Here is a 17,892-nt window from a genome sequence, read left to right on the forward strand (position 1 = left end):
GGGATGAAACTATTCTGTTGCGTATACTCAAGACCGGACTTGAATCGCTCGAGCTAAGGGGATTGACATGTTTCACAGATACGTATATGTTGATACACTTTCACCTTCCTTTAGGAATTGCGGGTTGAGAATGAACAAACTAAAAAGAGAAGGTAGGTTTAGCTACTTCGTTCTACTCACGACAACCTGCTGCACGTAGGTTCAGCTGGGAATTAGGTAAGTAATAACATGAAACTAAAAGTCTCTACTTTTCTTAACCAACTCTTCCAACATTTACTCACATACAGCACATCATCGAAGCCCTATTATACTTGAAAATTTTGAAGTCTCATCAGAGTTCATCAACCTCCTCTCACCCAGAGAATACTTCTACTCTAGACCTGCACTGGTCGAGTTAGACCCCGAGAAAAATATGGCATTTAAGCCAATTTATTGGTTTCTCCTAATCCACTTCCTCCTGCAAATTTCTAGGGTGTACGCAAAAGTTCCAGCTATTATTGTGTTTGGAGACTCTTCTGTCGATGCAGGGAACAATAACCAGATATCGACAATCCTAAAGAGCAACTTTCCACCATACGGTCGTGATTTCTATGGTGGACAGCCTACAGGGCGATTTTCCAATGGTAGGATTCCACCAGACTTCATTTCTGAAGCTTTTGGGATCAAGCCAATGATACCTGCATACTTGGATCCATTTTATGACATTAAGGACTTCGCTACTGGAGTTTGCTTCGCCTCCGCAGGAACTGGTTACGATAATGCCACTTCTGATGTCCTAGTAAGTCCAACTCACTCAATCTAGTATGCATACTGAAGGCCAATGACCTTTGAGCCAATTAGCACCTCCCTCCTCCAGTATGGGGTGGAAGAGTAAGGTAGCTTATGCCTTACTCGCTGGTGCATCAGTGCATGATGAATAGCTAAAAAAAGAACATACCTGTTTCAGACAAGCTATTATTCAATTAAATCTTCACTTCTGATTTTTACCAACTTTGTTGATGCTTTTGTATGTATTCAAATCAAAATACTGATTGGATACAATAAACTAAAATCAAGAGCACACAGGCTTGTCTTATTTACAGCTATCTTGCTGGCATTGCAGTCTGTGTTACCTCTTTGGAAGGAATTGGAGTACTACAAACAATACCAGCAAGACCTCAGAACCTATCTAGGAGATGATGAAGCAAATGAGGTTCTGGGAGAAGCACTTTACTTAACGAGTATAGGAACTAATGATTTCCTAGAAAACTACTTTGTATTTTCAGAAAGATCAAAGGAGTATTCCATAGAGGAGTACCAGAATTTTCTTGCAAGTATTGCTCAAAATTTCATCACAGAGCTCTACCTGCTTGGAGCTCGAAAGATATCTCTAGGCGGCCTTCCTCCAATGGGTTGTCTGCCATTGGAGAGAACTAAAAATCTTCTTTCGGGGAGCGGTTGTATTGAGACATACAATGATGTGGCTAGGAGTTTCAATCACAAGTTGCAGGAAGTAGTTGACAAGTTCAACGAGCAACTAGTTGGAATCCAGCTTGTGCTTTCAAACCCATACTATATTCTCTCAGCTATCATACAAAACCCTCAATCCTTTCGTGAGTGTTTTTCCAAAATTTCGCTGTAACTCTAATAGTAATGTCACTTATTGGTTCTGTACTAACACTGAATAAAATGTGATAATTTCTTATTTACAGGATTTGAAACAGCAGCAACAGCCTGTTGTGGTACAGGATTGTTTGAAATGGGTTACATGTGTGCCAAGATAAACCCATTTACGTGTTCAGATGCAAATCAATATGTATTTTGGGATGCCTTCCACCCCACAGAGAGAACAAATGGTATTGTTGCAGATCATATATTTAAAACTTGTCTAGCTCAATTTCTATGAGACATCCAAGTATATTATGTAGTGCCTTGTAATCATCAACATTTAACCTAAACATACTTTTATTTTCCCGATCTGAATTTATCAACATTCTGAGGAGTGAGACAGTAAGCAACATACACACAAAAGGAGAAGAGCAAAAAGGAGCATGGAGATCTATTCATTGTGCAGACAAACTGGCAGTCTGTACAAAGTCTAATACGTTTTGAAATCAACGGGATGATCTTAATTAATCATATCAACTAGCAAATGAAAGGGTATATTATATCATACGAGTTATATTTAGATGAAACATAACTCATAACTGGTGACTGAGACTTCAAGTACTCATAAACTAGTTTCTTACAATATTAGGTACCTAGAAATAGTATAAAATTATAAATGCATGAAAAAAATATTTAAAAAAAAATAAAAATAAAAAAATAATAAAAAACCTAACAAGAGCAAGAAGATAACATGAGGGAAAAAGAAGCACCTCAAATTGGATTGCGAAATTTATTTAGCCTCTTTGGGGAAATGAAGCTTGATCAATGCAGGCAGCTCAGCTAACTCAACTTGAGGCTTGCCCAACAAAATACTCTTCAACTTCTCATCACAGTTGACCACATTTTTGTTGTTTGGATCCTATGCAATCACACACAAGGCTTCTGGTCAGTGTTAGAGATAGGTCTTCATTGCACAAGTTTTGAAATCGAGTTGCAGAGTTAGAATCCGACATAAAATATGAAGGCAAGGCAAAAGCAAATACTTGTCTCACATTATATTCGATAAGTTCACAAGAAATATGCCAACAACAAGTCCAAATGAATATGAAAGATTAAACAGAAAGAAACTGCCTCCTACAATCAAATACTTGCAATCTAATCACATTCCCATTCTACAACACGCAGGTAACTTAGCAACAAAGTAAAGGAGAACCTGGAGATTGTTGTCCTTGATGTACGACCAGACACGCACGAAACATCCAAGCCGGGAAATCTGAGACTGACCCACAAACTCTCTCAGTGTAGAAGGAAGATTCACCAGGTCAATCAAGTTGGCTAGTTTCTTTGGATTATCCGTCACGGCTTTCTTAATCCCCTGTGGCAACATTGTTCTCGCTCTAGTACTTCCTAAAACTCGAACACCACTAGCCCTGCACATTATGGTAAAGCTTATTTCAGCAGCTAAAGCTTTGACAATACTCATGTTCCCATTAATTTAGGTATTGATATTCTAAAACCCCAAACTGAGCTTAAGGGGAATTTAGTCGAACATCTTGTGTGCAATAAAACACCCACTTCCGCCAAAACAAGCAGAGAAATTCAAAAATTATTTTGGAAAAGAAAACTATTCTGAAGGTGAGAGTTGGTAAGAGCTCAATTTTACCGAAGAGTGTGGTCTTCTGCTGTGTTTAAATTCTGCTCGGCGGATTGTACCTTCGAGCTGACCCTCTCCGTGTTAAAGCGAAAAGCCCACAACTCCACAAGGCTCGACCTGAAATTGACCTCATACAAAGACCTTGTACAAAGATACATTCAAATTTACTCACCATCAATTAAACAATGCTTTATTGGATATTAGGATATCGAATCGTTACATACCTAGTGATATGATGTTACCGATATGACAAAGCAAATAAAATTGACATTAGAGCAGTATTCTTTGCTAATAGGTGGTTATTAAAGGATACATTGTAGAAATTTTTGAAATTATTTCGAAACTTCTAGATGCTTATTGTAAACATAAGTTAAGGTTCCACGTCCCCCTGTATTCGACAATTTCAGTAATAAAGGCTTGAGAGCAACCGCACTAGCTCTTTATTCAAAAAAAAATATTACTTTTATTCAAAAAAGAAATATATGGAGAATTGGTTTTATAGATGAATGGTTATTTTTAACTTTTTATTCCAATAAAGATAACATGACTAGTCATTTTGGCTAGTTATGACATTTCAAACTAAAGTCATCTAGTCTAATCATGTATAACAATTCAAGCTATGAGCACCAAAGTTGTGCATGCACGGTCCACTAGGGGTTATAATCCACGAACAGTTTGTACATTTATCTCGTCTTTTATTGTATATGTCCCAGTGTTGAATAATCTGGTGATCATCATTAACCCAATTAAATTGGCATGTGAAAAATGTCTTTAACCAAAAATCAGTTCGAAAAGAAAATTCAAATGAGACATGAAGTGCGAGGTGATGGGTACCAAGATCATCTTTCAAGGACCAACAATGAGCTAAGAGAACCCATTCTTCGCCCAACTCGTTAGCAATTGTAACATGAATTTTTCTAAATGACCCGCCAGCCACTACACACATTAGGAACATGAAAATCAGTGATAGAAGTAAATTGATGCGAATGCAAGAGGCCATGACTATGTGATCGAGAGAACTAATTTTCTTTTCTTTATACACGGGTTCACTATTTATAGTGCTTACGTTTAATGTACTTGTAAAAGTTGAAGTAAATATATGATTTTCCTTAATCGATATAAAGTGTGAATTTTGCTGGAAAATTTAATTTAGGTTCATGTTCATTATTTGTTCTTTTTAATTTGTATTAAAATTCGATGACTAAAGCTGGTTGGAAAATTTATGATTCATGTCACTTTATGATTTATCGCTCAAAAGTTGATTACCAATTGATTTGTCAATAGAAATTACATCCCTAAATATCATGTGTTCTATTTTATCTCCATATGAGGTTCTTTTTATATGTGTGTGTGAACTTCAATGGTTTTTGCTGAAAATTTCAATGGTTCATATTCTTTTGAATACTTTGAAGGAGATTTTACATGACAATGTCAATGTTAGGGTTTCACTCTGGTTGCGACGAAAAACTTTTGGCCGGGGTGGGTTTTTCTTCACTTTTGGCCAACCTAGGAAGGATAGAAGAGGCGGTACCCTTTCCTCTCGTGATTCTGAACTCTCAGAGGTTTATCTCCTTAGTTTATTATTCGACATATGGGGTGTGGGCTTGAAGGTTTGGCCTGGCGGGGGTGGCTTCTTCCGAGTTCTTCGGTGCTCTATTTAGATGGTGGTGATTTTGAACTAGGTTCTTTAGAGCAAATGCAGCGTTAGCTTGGAATTCTCATATAACGTCGTATACCTCCACGCAAACACTACTGCCAGCCAATACAAATATCTTGTTAGAACGAGCCAGAAATGACCAACTTTCGCGAGCATTCTTTGTTGCCTCTTTTCGGTTTCCTTTTACGAAAGTAGATTGATCCGATTGACAGAAGGACCAATTACATGGGTTGGGTTAAAAATAGGGCCCATGTGGGACCTAGTTAGTCGGGTTACAAGCTGGGTTGAGGATTAACCCTCGTGTTGGTCCGAACTAATATTTGAAGGGGGGCCACATTCCTTTTCTCTCATTTCTAATTCAGTTGTTGCACATGGGCTGATGTCACTTTTCACGTGGGGAACAAAAGTTTGCAAGTAGCACTAACAAAACCTCCAACGGGCATTTAATATTGGCCATTCAAATTAAGATCTGACGACCCATATTAAATGGCAATAGTTATTTCTTTAAAAAAAATCAATAAAACAAACGGGCAAATGTTAGGGGCCGTTGGATTTAGATCTGATGGCTCTCAATCAATTGCAATGGATCTAATCCATTTTGCACACAAAACTGAACAAAAAAAAAAATCAACAAAATTCTATATATATAAATACCTTACTACTCTTCATTTTTCACACTCTTTACATATCTATCTCTTCCTTCTATGATTAATTTGTTCTTCTTTTTCATTCTTAGTTCAACAAAATGGGAGAGACGGGTAGTTCTTGGACCACCGAGAATGAAGTTCAATTGTGTGAATCATGAGCTACGGTTATCGTATGTCCTATTACCAGCAATCAACAAACCCTTACAAGGTTATAGCACAAGGTTCATGAGCATTATGTTGAAAATTAGACGGGTGTAACCCCGGTTCAGCCATCGGGGGCTCTTCAATCTCATTTCAAGCCTTTGAACTTTTGAAGAGGCTTCTCAAAATGTGGCATAATGCAAAAACTCAAGTAGGGCATCATCGATCAAGCGGCACCAATCAATTGGATGAGGTAAAAATTTGGCCATCCACTTAAATTATATTTCGACAAATTAATATGGTTATTAATTTTTATACGGTGTGATTTTTTTATATAGGAGCATCAAATTAACCTCAAGTATTTGAGGGTGATGAAAAAACAATTCGAGCATAAGGAGTGTTAGGAGGCGGTGAAGGAACACCCTTATTTTAGAGATGCATTTGAGCCTCCGGTCACCCCTTTGTTTATTCCACGGCTAGCGGTCCTCAAACCGAATCACCAATTAATTTGGATGATAAAGAAATTGTTTTAGAGACTCCCCCTAGCTCCTTTGGAAGGCCAATGGGACAAAAGGCCGTCAGAGAAGTAAGAAGGAAAGGAAAAAAGAAAGAAGATGTGAGTGAATCTATGGTTCAAGCCCAATTAGCCATGAACGAGAGCAACAAAATTTTCAATGAGATTCTTAAAAAAAAAAAAAAAAAAAAAAAAAAAAAGGACTATATCATGCCGAAAGTGCAAGAATGATGGCATTTGAAGAGGGAAAGGAGGAAAACCGATGCTAACGCTAATGCAGATTGCTATAGGCCTCTTTTTGAGGAATCACAATCCCCACAATAGAGTATTGTGTTTTAATTGTATTTTTCTTGAATTGTTAAGTCGATTGTATTATGCATTTTTCTATTTAATGAAATAAAGATCAATCGTTTGTTATGAACTAAATAATAGTCAAATAATTTTCTTTTATTGAAAAAAAAAAGAAGAAGAAACATAACACATATAATAATATTAAAGTTAAATAAACAAGACACACATACAACATTATTTGAGTGAAATTAATAATGACAAACTAAGGACAACGTCACTTATCACATACAACATATTTTGTTTGTTAATATGAATCACCAAATCATCTTGCAACGCCTAGCGGAGGTATGCATAATGTATTTGGAAGTTAGCATCTAAGAATGCCGGTAGGGTTTCTCCGGCCCTCAAAATCGGTTCATGGCGGATAACATTACCTTGATGATCCACCGGGCGTTCATAGACGCTCGCCAATAAAGGATGCAAGTTATCCTCTTCACAAATTCTTCTTCCACAAACTCATCTTCCACAATTATGTTATGAAGAATAATGCAATTTATCATGATAGTACGAAGGTCTTCTAGTTTGAACGAGTTACTACCGTGACGGAGTATGGCCCATCGAGCTTAAAGGATACTAAAGCACCGCTCAACGTCCTTACGATAAGACTCTTGCATTTTGGTAAAGTGTGTCTCCTTGGCATCTTTAGGTTTGGATATTGCTTTGACAAATGTCTGCCACCTCGGGTATATTCCATCAACTAGGTAGTATGGTATAGAGTATGTAATATCATTTACCTTATACGTGACCTCTGGGGGACTTCTGTTAATAACCCTTGCGAACACGTTGGATGCACCGAGAACATTAAGGTCATTTTGAGCCCCAAGGGTACCGAAGAAGGCATGTCATATATACATGTGTATCGTAAGATGCCACAACTTTAAGAATAACAGTAGGGTACCCTTTATGGCCTCCAAAAGCTCCAGACCACCCCTTTGGACAATTTTTCTACTTCTAGTGTATGCAATCGATGCTGCCAATCATGCCAAGAAAACCGTGTTGTTGTCTATTAAGTAGAAGCCTTTGCAGATCTGCGGCATTAGGAGATCGAAGATACCAACCACCGTACAAATACTCCACTTGTGCACAAAATTTCTAAAGTCATTTCAAAGTAGTTGATGCTCCCATCTTGGTGATTTCATCACATTGATCAGCCCATGCACCATATGCAAGCATTCGTAACGCACCTGTCATTTTTTGTTCCGGTAGTAATCCCAGCTTTCCCGTGGCATCTGGTTTTTTCTTCCAAAAATCTTCGAAATTACAAATGTCCGCCATGATGCGATTGAATATTGGTTTTTGCATTATATAACGCTAACAGAGAACTACATTGTTGTACACTGGACGCTCGATAAAGTAATCATCAATCATGTTAGCCCCTCTTGATTGCCTATGTCTTTCGACGTTAGGAGCACGACCAGAACGTGAACCATGACCTTGAGGAGTCTCCATTTGCATATGGTGATATTAGGTAAGCAATGCAGCGGCTTGAACATTGTTGGACTTACTCCGCATAATGTGTTCTTCATCTTCTTCATCTCTCGCTCTCAAATAATTTCTTATACGATCCATGAAAAATGTGAGAAGTGAAATAGATGATAATATCTGAATCTAGAGAGAAGAGATGAATGAGATGAATATGTGAATGTAAAATGAGTTTGAAGCTTAATTTTTGACGGTTTTAACGGACAAATTGTTATCGTCTACACACATGGCGTGTCGTGATTGGTTTGAAATCCTATCCAAAATCGTCTTAATTATTTCTGAAGATAACAATATCTTAAGAGGACACGTGTCATCCGTTCATTGGTATAACCTTATTGAAAATTTTAGATATTTATGAAAGATAACGATATTTGATATGGACACGTGTCTTTGCCACATTGGTCTTTGATATCTTATAAATAATTCTAGTTTAATTTCTTTCTAAATATTGCATGACCATTTTGTGTATAAATAAATAACTATTGAATTCAATAATATAGTAAAACACTATAACTGTTTATCAATAAAAAAAGTATTTCTATAAAATATGAATAGTAATTGGTCCTCGAATTGATCTTGTTGTTGTATTGTTGAACTAAGGACCAAAGACTAATTTAGATAAATAGTGTATTAGCATGAGTTGAAGATTGGTCCAACCTACCTAAAATGGGTACATTTGCTCTTAGAGTCTACTAGTTGGTGTACCGTAATGGTAATTGCAGGCAGGCAGTTGATAATGGTCTCGATGGTGAAAACGGTGTTCTTCATGGGATGAACAATGGCTTCGATGGGGATTTAATTGGTTGGCGATTGAGCCTTGTCTTCAGTCTGGGTCAGCTCAAGGGCTGGACAACGCTGACTTAAGTTTCTGAATTGGTTTGGCGGTGATCTTTTGGAGCCTAATTTGTTGGGTTTCCCTTTAGATCCCAAAATATTGGTCTATGTTAGTGGGTACGGTGGACGCTGACGAGTGTTGTAAGCAAGCGGCATACGGTGGTGCCAAAGATTTTTTTTCTTAGTTTTGACCTTAGCGGGCATGGGATTAGCTTTGGGCCTGCAAGAATTATCCTGCTTTGAAACTTGGTGGTATAGGCTCCTTTTTTGAAGGTGAGGTTATCTTGTGTTTTCGCTCTACTGTTTGGCAAGATTAGGTCTTTATGGCCGTGTGTAAGATCTAAGTTCAATCAAGGCAAATTTTATTCACTTGGTTCACAATCTTTATTCATGCTTCTCAGTGTTGTCGAGTCTGTTGAACTAAAGGTTTTTATAAGCTACTTTAGAAGGTGAATGTACTTTTGGTTATGCAGCTAGGGGTTTAGTTAATTCTTTTTGTCAGCCCTGATAGGTGTTTTATTCTTTATACTGTTTGTTGAGCTATAAAACAGATTGACAACTTGAATTAAAAAAAAAAAAAGAGCTTCTTCATATTTGGTTTTGTTTTTAGTGATTGTAGATAGCGTGTTTGACTATTTTATTTTTTAATTGTTTAGCTCCATGCTCTAATACTATTAATTTAATTTATCTAAGTATAGAGGTTCGCTATATTTATAGTGGTGCATGCCCTCACATTAAATATAAAGGTAAAAATAGAATTTGGACGAGGCTCACTAAATCCATATGTTGATGCAGTTAGGTGGATTTTGCTGAAAAATTCAATCTATAACAAATGAAGATCGGGCGGTATGTCTCTTGAAGAAGGCATCTTTGGTGGCTATGATATTGTGGGTTGCTCTCCAAATAAAAGTTTTAATTGTGGATACGGTTTTGATATTGAAGAGCCATTTTCAGGGTTTTGAGTGGGGGAATGGGAATGGGAATGGTTGGGGTGAGATGGGGTGGATATTCTTTCTTGACCCTAAGAGAAAATATCCTCATTTCACAGAGTAGTTGTCATTGGTTGTATCAGGCCAAATGAGTTTGTCTGGGAGATCTTGATTAGGTATATGATTGGTTATGATCATGATGTAGATTTTTAGGGAAATAAACTTGTTCGATATGAGATGAGTCCCATGACTTTGAAGACCAATTGATCAGAGATGATACCTTCGCTTGGACATTCTCTTTTTCCGAGCAAAGAGGAGAAGGCTTGGAGGAAGGGATCCAAGAGTCTGACCACAAGTTAACTAGATCTCCGATCCATTACCAATTTCCAAACAAGAACCTGAAATGATACGCTCACGACCAACAAGAAAACTAGTCCATAGCCAAGAAGAGGTTGCACCCTTTTTAGATTCAAGAATGGAGGTGTGGGGGTGGTATATAATTGTTTGATCACTTCAGCCAAAAGAGAGTTAAGGAATTGATACATTCTCCATACTTGTTTGGTTAGAAGAGCATCGTTGAACTCTTGAAAATTATGAAAATCAAGATCCCCTTCAAAGTTTGGACAACCCTAACAAGTCCCATACTTTACAAATTACAATGAATGTCTTTGGCAAAAATCACAGAGAATGGAGTTGACCTCCTTGCATGTAGATTGAGGGAAACTTAAAACAGACATAGTATAATTAGTTGGAATTATGATGCACTACCAATATTATCTATACTAATGGATTTCTCAGGTTAAGTTTAGGATTTTTGTCTTTTATATTGAGAGATTAAATATGGGAGAGTACACTGTAAGTGGATGAAATCAACTAATAATAGTGTGACATGTATATAAATTATATGTATATAAATTAAATAATTCTAGACGGTTCGGTTATTTTAGGTTTGTTTCAATCGGATCCAATTTGGTTTAAACCGGTTTGGATTGGTTCACTGCTTGTTTTGACTTCAATATTTTGGTTCTGTTTTCCGATCTGGAAAATTCGGGTGGTCTCAAGCATAATTCAAGTTTTTTGCCCAGCCCTGCATAATAAAAAAACCGCACAAATGAGGAACCCAAAAAAAAATCGAATTCTAGACTTATTGGTGGTTGATGGAGCCGGACTGGCTTTCTGCTATCTTAGTTTCTGATATTAGTAACTAGTTGATTAAAGTTTTAGAGTGTGGTACTCTTCTTTTTCGATTGTGGAAGGTTTAACAAGGCCGCTTAATACTCCATGTTTGCTGCTATAGTTCTATCTCATTTGATGAATAAATCGTTCCTTTGATTAAAAAAAAAAAAAATCGAATTCAAGAGAATGCCAAAATGGCCCAATTCACTTGTGGTACGGAATCGACAGACCAAACACGGGTTTGTCGAAAGAACTTCGAAGCCCAAATGAGGGCGAGCGAAGGCCCGCAAGGCAACAACACCAGTCCTTAACCCGCCAAGAGAACACCCCGAAACAAAAGAAAAAATATAGCAGCAGAGACGCCCAAATTGTCCGCCATAGAAAGCGGCAGTCAGTGCAACCAATAATTGCTCACTTTCACTGAAAACCGACGACTTCCAAGCTCAGTACTCGCCCTCCGTTTTCCTCTCTCTTTTCAACTCTCTGCTTTCTCCGATGGGGAAAGGGAAGTAAGTCTCTCTCTGATCCGTAGTCTCGATTCTCTTAGTTCTAACTTTGAACAAGTTAGGGTTTGAAATCTAACTTAGCTACTGCTGTTTATTACTCTGAAATCTGATACTGTGATTCTCTGATTTGAACATAGATGGGAGTTGAATTTTAGTTTTTTTTTTCTTCAATTATACTACATTGTCTAATTGAATTTCAAAATTACAGAAAGAAAGATAAGAAACTGAAACTGGTGGAGGATTCTAAGAGTAAGCACCAGGTGTTCTTGTCCTGGAGCTGTCCCCGGAAGGGCTGGTACAAGCTTAACGTGGATGGGACAGCGCACAAGCGGATAGGAGGAAGCGGTGTGATCCGAGACGAACACGGACAATGGGTTGGAGGATTTTCTGCAAATTTCGGAAAGGGTAAAGCCATTGATGCTGAGCTTTTGGCATTACTTACAGGCTTGGAGTATGCCTGGAGTTCTGGATGGTATCCTCTTGAAGTTGAAACCGACGCGATAAGGGCTATTATGTTTATGGTGAATGAGGTTGAGGTGGACTATAGTCACCCTCAGTTTGACTTGGTTAAGAGGTGCCAGGCTGTGCTTAAGCATAACTGGACATATAATCTGCGTCATGTGTATAGAGAGCAGAACTGTGTGGCTGATTCTTTGGCCAAACATGGGCGTACATTGGAGCCAGGCTGCCACTATTTTACTGATCCACCTCCGCATTGTATCCCTTTGCTTGCTGAGGATCAGAGTGGGGTTGCTCGGCCCCGGTTTATTACACCCAAAGCCATGCAATACAGGTTTGTTTGTTTTAGCTCAGTTTTGTTTCTTGGCCTTGTCCCTAGGTACTGAGAGTTATCTTTTAAGCTTGTTTATATTATGTGCTTTTATGGTTTTGAATTTGAAGGACAATGACAAGTCAGAATCCGATAACAGGGGAGAGTAAGAAAATTGAGGTGAGTCTGGAAAAGGAAGATCTTGCATCTGTGACTTTCAGATGGAAAATCGACAACTTCTCTGAGTTGAACTTGAAGCATTACTCTGAGGTTTTCATCATTGGTGATTTTAAATGGTAATTTCACGTCTTTCGTGCTATTTGATATGCTCAAAGTTTTTATATTTTTTTCTATGTTATAGTTTCCCCTTGCTTGGTTTGGTCAGGCGGGTCCTTATGTATCCAAAGGGAAACAACACAAACCATCTGTCAGTGTATTTGGAAGTTCCAGATTCTTCAGATTTACCTATTGGGTGGTCTAGATATGCCCAATTCAGCTTAACCATGGTCAATCAAGTTAATCACAGCAAGTCATTCACAAAGGGTACTTACATTTTTTATATTGTTGTGTTATACATTTATGCTGTGCTTCTCTTAGTTTCTAGTCATTATATGTTAATCCTACTTTATTGGCTGTGATGGTGTTTGTTGCATCCTTTTATTGAAATTGTGCTTTGAGTTTGTCTCACAGTCAAGCTTACTGCAAAAGAATATTTGTGATTACAAATCAATGCCTGATTGCCTTCTTCTATCTTTTTATGAAATGATAGTCAAATTCTAACAAGAACATGTCTTAAGCTCATGTCTGACTTATGGATTTGGTTCTAAACTTGTAAAAGCAACTGTATATAATTTCTCAAATAGAGTACTATTGGAGAGAATATTGAACTAAGGAATTTGTTTTCTTGTTTGCTCTAGTTGGTAGACTCCTTGAAGAAGGAGAAAGTGGTGCTTATGCCTTTTTCGACAAAACTATAGAAACTTCTGTTATTTATTTATTTTTATTTTTTTAAAAGAGCATAGAAACTATTGTTCCTTTGCTTTGCCTTATTTCATTGTCTCGAGGAATGACAATTTCAAAAATCTTTGAGAATCTTAATTTTTTTTCATTTTCGTCAGTTTTTATCTATTGAGCAATCCATTTTCCTTGCTACACAAGAAAATATGACAGCTCGCTTTATTTTATTTTACTGTCTGCTGATTAACCTAATATAGTGTAAGTTCATAGACGGGTTTGCATTCTTACTTCACATTCCTTCTCTATTTGCACTATTTCTATATGGACGGTTTACTTCTGTTATTGAAAACTGTTGCACAATTTCTATATTGTTTTGAAATAGCAACTTCTTGACCACCTTTGACTATAGAAGCTTATTGGTATCAACTGTATTAACTGCAAATGCATTCTTGTGAATTCTTGATTGAAGTGTTTCAACCGAACTAAATTTGATTGTTTTTATTATTTCTTATTTACCTTCATGAAGAGATATGCATCTTGATTAATGTCTGTGTTTGATATCCTTATTTACAGAAACTGTACATGTATTCAGTATCCATGAGAGTGAGTTTGGGTTCCAATCCTTGGCGCCTCTAATTCTTCTCCGTGACCAAAGAAATGGGTTTCTTGTGAATGATACTTGTATCATTGAAGCCGAGGTTGGAGTCCGTAAGGCTGAAGTGAAGATCATGGAAGACCCAAGTTCCAGCATTTCTGCACCTATGGAGGCTCTCATTATAGGGGAGAAGCAGAATGAAGAGTAAAAAAAAATCTATAATAAAAATGATGATCAAGCTAATGGTTATCCTCAAGATTCATGATATGTACATAAATCTAGGGAGCTCTTCTAGTCAGGACTTTTAAGTTGAGGACTTGGTGAGGATTTTTTGGTTTATCCCACCTTTCGATCTTATATCCATATCTTGACCGTTCAGTTTATAAGTATTTATGAGTAGATCATTTTTGTAAATTTTCAGCCATATTGAAAATTGTTAAGACATTCATAAGTATGATTTACCAATTATGAACTTGAACGGTTCAAGTTTAACATATTTGGTTCGTTCATTCATTTGATCTAGTTTGTTATCTTAACGATCACCGATTTGGCTGAAAATTTGTAGAGTTGATCTACACATATAGACCTAAAAATTGAACGGATGAGATGTCAAGATGTGATCGAAAAATAGGTCTTTTAAATTATAAACCGAAAAGTCTTTACCAAGTCTTCAACTTAAAGGTCCTCACTAGAAGGGCTCCCCATAAATCTATGCTGCGACCGGACTTTGGTATATAGATTTGTAATTAATGTAGTATCTTCGTCCACTTTTGGTCTAAGAATTGGATCCGGCTTCTCTGCTTGGAGAAAGCAGAGCTTGGATATGCTTGGACATCACTCATAGGCCGACACGTCATCTATAAGTAATCGAACGGATGATAATTAAAGAACCCCAAAACACTATTCTTCTTTGCCACACTAAATAATACGTCATTGCAACATAATTTTCTTGGTCTTTTTCTGGCTTCCTCTTCTTTGGTCTGGATGCATGATCTGCATATGTAAGATATGAAAATGATAATCATCATAATCAAAGCATCATCATCATCTGTTGAGCCTCTGGGTTCGATTCGAATGAAGCAACAACCACCCTAATTCAATTAAACCCAAATCAGATCACCCAAATTCAACATCGATGCAAATATGGAATCGAAACTAATCTGGTATAAATGACCAAGTACCAAAACCGAATCCCCATCTAAATTTTAAGTCTCAAGTACTAAATACCGATTCCGACGAGAATGAAAGAGGTTAGAAACAAGGAGCAGAAGAGACAACCATACACCCCAACCTGATCCATTTTTTATCCGTGTCGTCCTTATATTTCAACTCTTTTCCGGTGACCCCAAACTTCTGTCGGCATCATACGAACACCACCGCCACAGGGTGCCATATTCGCGAACGGACTTGACAGGAGCTACGAGAGAGAGAGAGTTTGATATGCTGTGTGTGTGGTAAGAGTTGTGTTTTGGAGTTGCTTTAATTTTTGTCCATTTGATCACTTATATACAACATGTCAGTCTAAGATGAGTCCAAGCAAATCCAAGCTCTGCTTCGTCCAAGCAGAGAAGCCGGATCCCTAAGAATTACCGTAAAATATGGTGTGAAAATAGACCTCAACACTTTTTATCCTCATAAAATGTAGGGTGATGTTATTAACATATATATATTTTTTTCTATTAACACACTCCATATATTTTCCTATCCACACTTCTTAATTTTATTTACAAACTTCTCACTTGTTTCGTGATTGGTTATTATCAATTCATCATAGGGTGTGTTACTAGATGTGTTAACTGTATCACCTAAAATGTAAATATAATATCTCTTCTTTTTTTTTGTACACTTTTGCCCCTCATTTGGGTCCTACCGCCTCCACGTGCTTGCCACCGCATAGTATTAACCGGGTCGTCATTCTTTTTGATCAAATACCGGGGTTGTCATCGAAATTTGAAAGACATACTTGAGTATTGGAAAAAAATTGAAGTTCATGGTACTATACATACACTGGTAGGGTTGAGAATTGAGGTATCAAACTGGTATGTACCCTATGGTTGTGGACTATTAGTGAAAATTAGTGAAAAAGAGCTCTATTATATACTAGTTTTATCCAGGGCCGGACCTAAGATTTAAAGACCTGAGGTGAGTGCTAAGAACGATGCCTTGCCCTCTCTAATGGTCATACAAGAAGAAGAAAAAACGAACGCCGAATTGAGAAAAAGGAGATGAGAAACCTAGCCAAACCCAGCTCCAAACTTCTATATATTGCACCATCTTTCTCTTAAACTAATTAATCAACTCTAGTGTAAAAGAAAATTTTGGTGTCCTCACAAGGTTTGGTGCCTGAGGCACCTCAGGTACGAGTCTGATTTCACCACAAATTCAAACTCACTACCAACCATCTCCGTCTGTCACCATCTACTTATCATTGGCTCATATTTTTCGCCACCTATTTCTAGTGACACCTTCCACTTGAGGCAAGGAGGCCATTTGTTACCTCACAAAATCATTGATGAAAGATTATACATCCGTGTGACTATAATGCTATCATTTCAGTTAACACATATCGAATTTCGGTTTTAAAACATCAATATATGTTTTGTATTTATGAGATATATGTCCTTTAGATTTTTATTTTTATTTTTTTTATTCAAGATCGTGGTATCCCAAAAACTTCATAAGCCCAATGACTAATCCGCTGGAGGCTCAGACATTGCAGCTCCTTCCCTGGCCACTTTTAGGTTGAAGAGCACACCTTAGAGCATCTCCAGCAATGTAACTAAAACTATTGTTAAATTTAGCAATAATTATGAGATTTAACAATTGTTATAAGAATTTGGCTCCAGCAGTTATTGCTAAGTGTAAGTTAAGTAATATTTTTAACAAATTATAAACTGACACGTGGAGAAAAAAAGAAGGGAAAATATAAGTATTTCTTTAGCAATTCATGGCTCAATTGACAAATTTATCAATTTTGTTCAATTTTGTTTAGCAATTCTTAAATTTAGCAACCATTTAGGTATACTGTTGGAGCTCCTATTCATTTGAAAAATTGACAAATTTCAAAAAAAATTTGATTTAGCAATACTGCTGGAGATGCTCTAAGGCAAAAACCACTACACTACCTTGCAGTGGTTGGGAAGCCCTTCTAATGAGGACTCTTAAGTTGGTTGAGAAGCCCTTCTAATAAGGACTCTTAAGTTGATGACTAGTTGAGGACTTTTCGGCTTATACCACTTTTCAATCTTATATCTACATCTTGACCGTTCAGTTTATAGGTATTTATGAGTAGATCATTTCTGCAAATTTTCAACTATATTGAAAATCGCTAAGACATTCATAAGTGTGATTTACCAATTATGAACTTGAACGGTTCATGATTGACAGATTTAGTTCGTCCATTAATTTGATCTTGTTTATTACCTTAATGATAACCGATTTGACTGAAAATTTGTAAGGTTAATCTACACATATAGACCTAAAAACTGAATAGATGAGATGCCAAGATGTGATCGAAAAATAGGTCTTTTAAACCATAAACCGAAAAGTCCTCAACTAATCCTCAACTTAAGAGTCCTCATTAGAATGGCTCCCGCAGGGGTTGTCCTTCAAATTCTTAAAAATCATTTTTCTGTTGTATTTTTCTTTTATTATGTATGTAATATTTTTCTAGGTAAGGTAATAATTGTTTGTCATAAAGACGAGATATAACCGGTAACCGGTAACCGATTTGGTCATGAATGATTGTATGATCAACCCTACGGCCCTGATCTAACTGAAATCTCCGGGCCGTAACAGGAGAGCCACCCCTGGTCTTCTTAACGAAACAGGAAATAAGGCAGAAGTCCAGAACCCAAAGCCAATTAATGGAACCACCCCAGAAGGCCAGAACAGAATGAATTCTCAAACTCACTCCAGCAAGTCTGCACAAACACTCCGCCATAACCACCACGCTCCAACGGTGGTGCGTGACACTCAATTGCACTATTCACTGTCTTTAATACCTATCAGACTGTACGTTTCAGACCCTAATCTCAATTTTCCTCTCTCTCTTTGAGTTAGAGCACCGCCAATGAGAAGGTACATCTCTCTC

The 17,892-nt window shown here is 37.2% G+C and overlaps 3 protein-coding genes across 3 annotated transcripts; 2 read left to right on the top strand and 1 right to left on the bottom strand.

Annotated features, from left to right (window-relative positions):
* The first annotated feature begins 375 nt into the window (after positions 1-375).
* Positions 376-1,885, top strand: LOC101310502 (GDSL esterase/lipase At4g26790-like). Its single transcript, XM_004295801.1, has 3 exons — positions 376-778; positions 1,103-1,592; positions 1,692-1,885. The coding sequence occupies exons 1-3, from the start codon at positions 413-415 to the stop codon at positions 1,883-1,885; spliced, it is 1,050 nt and encodes a 349-aa protein (XP_004295849.1). The 5' UTR covers positions 376-412.
* Positions 1,886-2,377: 492 nt separating this feature from the next.
* Positions 2,378-2,974, bottom strand: LOC101310789 (upstream activation factor subunit UAF30-like). Its single transcript, XM_004295802.1, has 2 exons — positions 2,801-2,974; positions 2,378-2,506 (listed from the first exon to the last, which is right to left on the bottom strand). The coding sequence occupies exons 1-2, from the start codon at positions 2,972-2,974 to the stop codon at positions 2,378-2,380; spliced, it is 303 nt and encodes a 100-aa protein (XP_004295850.1).
* Positions 2,975-11,346: 8,372 nt separating this feature from the next.
* On the top strand, positions 11,347-14,208 carry LOC101295898. The gene is made up of 5 exons (XM_004294375.1): positions 11,347-11,481; positions 11,687-12,271; positions 12,379-12,543; positions 12,633-12,790; positions 13,778-14,208. The coding sequence occupies exons 1-5, from the start codon at positions 11,468-11,470 to the stop codon at positions 14,005-14,007; spliced, it is 1,152 nt and encodes a 383-aa protein (XP_004294423.1). The 5' UTR covers positions 11,347-11,467; the 3' UTR covers positions 14,008-14,208.
* Positions 14,209-17,892: the final 3,684 nt, after the last annotated feature.

The sequence above is a fragment of the Fragaria vesca genome, linkage group LG3 (genome assembly GCF_000184155.1).
Source record: "Fragaria vesca subsp. vesca linkage group LG3, FraVesHawaii_1.0, whole genome shotgun sequence".
Taxonomy (NCBI): domain Eukaryota; kingdom Viridiplantae; phylum Streptophyta; class Magnoliopsida; order Rosales; family Rosaceae; genus Fragaria; species Fragaria vesca.